Source organism: Manduca sexta, chromosome 25 (assembly GCF_014839805.1).
Source record: "Manduca sexta isolate Smith_Timp_Sample1 chromosome 25, JHU_Msex_v1.0, whole genome shotgun sequence".
Lineage (NCBI taxonomy): Eukaryota > Metazoa > Arthropoda > Insecta > Lepidoptera > Sphingidae > Manduca > Manduca sexta.
In genome coordinates, this window is record NC_051139.1 from 8,759,011 (window position 1) to 8,762,335 (window position 3,325).

Below are 3,325 nucleotides of genomic sequence, written 5' to 3' on the forward strand. Positions count from 1 at the left end.
AGCAAGCGATAATTCACAAAGAATACACACTTAATTTATTAGAAAAATCAGAGGTGTGTACCCTTGGGATTTGAACCTGCGGACATTCGTCTCGGCAGTCCGTTCCACAACCAACTAGGCTATCGCCGCTTAGAAATAATAAGCATTAGAAATATTTTAAAATAAAAAAAATATATAAAAATCGATGGTTGGATTTCAGCGACTGCAAGGCCATAAATACAAAATATATAAAAAGACTCAAGTTTCGAACTTAATTTATTAAAGCCAATGGTAAATTAATACATATTACGTACTTACTACATTTAAATAATAAGATACGCTTTTTACAAAGTAACTAACTCCATTTTTCTATATTTTTTTCTAAGTGTAGATACAGGATCCTTGAAAAGTATTGGATCAAGACGCAATACAGAACGCATGAGTGGCATATAACCCCACGCCGTGGCAAACGTGTTCAAGCAGGACTGCCTCTGGACGAAATGTTCAGGGTCACTCCAAGAAGATCTGAAACATTATAAATTTGATCACCTCGTGTACACAGGTACCAGGTACAAACACACGTCACAAGGTGTATCATGTATGTGTGCAAACGTGCCTGTATCTGCTGTGCGCGGGCTTGTAGCGGCGGCGCTGCGCCAGCTTGAGCGGCGGGCGGCGCGCGGCGTGCGCCACGACGCAGTTGAGCAGGATGTCCTCGCAGTTGGCGGCGCGGCGCACGGCGCGGCGCAGCGCCGGCGCGCCCGCCGCGTACAGCGCCAGCCACGCGCGGTGCACCAGCGCCGCGCCCGGCAGCACCAGCGAGTACGCCGCGCCCCACTTGCTGCTGTAGCCCCACGCCGTCTGCCGCACCACGACCCGTCAGACCCACTCACAAACCTGACCATCCCTACGGTTGCATACCCGCTGACTACGCAACGACATTCTTTCAAAGCATAATATGACGTCTCATTCATCCACGAGTGCGGACAGTTTAGAACCGAACTGAATTGTTACGCCTTAACTATATTCATCGATCGAATAGTGATAAACTCACATTTCTTACGATTAGCAAAACGTAAGGTGTTGCTGGCACTGTTAACGAGTACTCTTTAGTCGTGGCGATTAATATTTCGTAGCAAATTTAAAAGATGCAGGAAAAACTAGTCGAGAGTTATGGGTAGTACTATATTTACCTTAGCTTCATCCCAGAAATGCGTCCTCGCAGGATATCCCACGATTCGCTCTGGGAAATGTCGCCAAACTAGGAATGCGAAGTCTAATTCTTCAGCTAGTAGAGGCGCGTCACCATCTAAAGAGAATACTGCTGCTGTGGGTACCGCCCAAAGCGGTTGCCAACGCGCTGATACACCTTCCCTAGAGACATAATATTATCCTTATCTCTCTTATTTAAACTTGCTACACTTGTATAGTTACCTACTTGTATAAGTAGAGGGCAAATAGACTAACTTGACAACTAACAGTAAAAAAAATTGCAGTTACTACAATTTTTATTGTAATTTAATGGTTATTAAGATAAACAATGTTTAAACACTGTTTTGTAATGCATGGAGTTAGACAAGACTTGATGTTTAGCATTAGACACTGTTTAGCTAAACACATGTTTAAACTGTGCCTAGAGTATTTTTTCTAATAACATTGTATATTACGTTTAATTTTCAAAATAGATACTCCGATGTAGAATTCACAAGTTGAAACTAGTATTAACTTTGAATAAAATAGAAAATTATACCCTGGATAATGCGTGGTGGCATCTATGACGAGTACGGGCAGAGGCTCCCGCAAGTCTCCCGCCAGCCGCGACAACGACTTCAGCGAAGGCGCCGCGCGCTCGCTGTCCCACACTACCACCACCTGTGGCAGCCCAACACTGTTAACCGCTGCTAACGCTCAAACGGATGTCACTATCAGAAGGGCGTAATTCGTTACTTTTGTAAAATATTAGATTAGTTAGTACACACACTCAACATCACGTATTTTATCCCCGAAGGGGTATGCAGAGGCGCAACCATGGCATCCCACTTTTCGCCAAGTGTGTTCCGTCCCATGATGTTATAGGGGGCGAGCCTATCGCCATATCGGGCACAGATTCCAGACTCCGGGCTGATACTGAGCAGAAAAACCCCAATATCACTTTGCCCGACCCGGGATTCGAACCCAGGACCTCAGAGCGCTGCCGTACCGCGCATGCAGTACTACTACGCCACCGAGGCAGTCTAGAGTATATTAGATTAGTAATTGGGATTAAATCCACTTTAATTTCAATCGTTAATCGTTAGTCGAAATTACATTATTTACCTATCGCTATTACGTGATTACTTATGTCAGTGCGTTCCACTTTTGTTCACATTACTTGAAGAGTATAGTCCCACAATCCAAATTAAAGTAAAATGTATTGTTGAAAATCTGCTTAGTTACCTTACCATTAGATGTTACATACGCTCAAAATTTTAATTTATTAGAAAGGATACGCTATCGCTGTCTAACCTTTTCACAAAATTCACTGCTTGCTATATTGGCGAGCAGTTTATGTAAAGCCGGTGATGTTGCTTGAGCGTAAAGTAATGCTGTGAAAGAGTTACCAGGAGTCGGTGGAGGCGCAGCGAGAGGAACAGAAGGTGCAGGGAGAGGTGCCAGGGGCGTAGAGGGTGCTGGTGGGGCGGGGAGGATAGGCGACGCTATAGGATAGTGCGACCGAGAGTCCCCATACGCTGCGAGAGTCCCGAGGGCGCCAGGTGATGCGTTCCAAATTAAAGCTTCGCGTCGCGTTGACGATTTATGGAAGAGAATCCGTTCTGCAAGGATCTGTGCATACGAAAATTACCAATATTTTAAATAACTACCTAAAACCCTCTTCAATTTCAAATTTTGATTAAAGATTCATCTTGAAATACAGTTTTTAAGATACAATTTCTAAATCGATGTTAAATATTTATGCACCGTTCCAACAGGTATTTAGGCGCTAGCCACTTAGACCTAGGTACCTGCAAGCCGGCGATGTACTAGTGTATAGTTATGATGTGGCCTATTTTTGGGTAGGTTTATTATATTATGTGTATCTCAAATTTTATAGATATAGCTGTGATACTAAGAATACCTCAATGTATCCTTAGTATCACAGCTATATCTATAAAATTTGAGTTAAACATAAATGTCGTAAAGCTTATTTGACCAGCAAAATCATACCTGTCGTACTTCATGTAAGTATTATTTAAAACTAAAATGATACATTCGATTGTCGACACCTAAATCAATTAAACAGTTTAAAAATATTTACCTCGATTGTAGTAAATACAATTTTCTCGATTGATGAGAAGTATTGTTCCCA

The 3,325-nt window shown here is 42.7% G+C and overlaps 1 protein-coding gene across 1 annotated transcript; it reads right to left on the reverse strand.

Moving 5' to 3' along the window:
- Window positions 1-237: 237 nt before the first annotated feature.
- Window positions 238-3,325, reverse strand: LOC119190570 (exostosin-1-like; the record flags this gene model as incomplete). Its single annotated transcript, XM_037442773.1, has 6 exons — window positions 238-504; window positions 596-840; window positions 1,173-1,353; window positions 1,730-1,851; window positions 2,485-2,802; window positions 3,275-3,325. Coding segments are annotated over 6 exons (1,098 nt in total), but the record flags the coding sequence as incomplete, so codon positions are not given.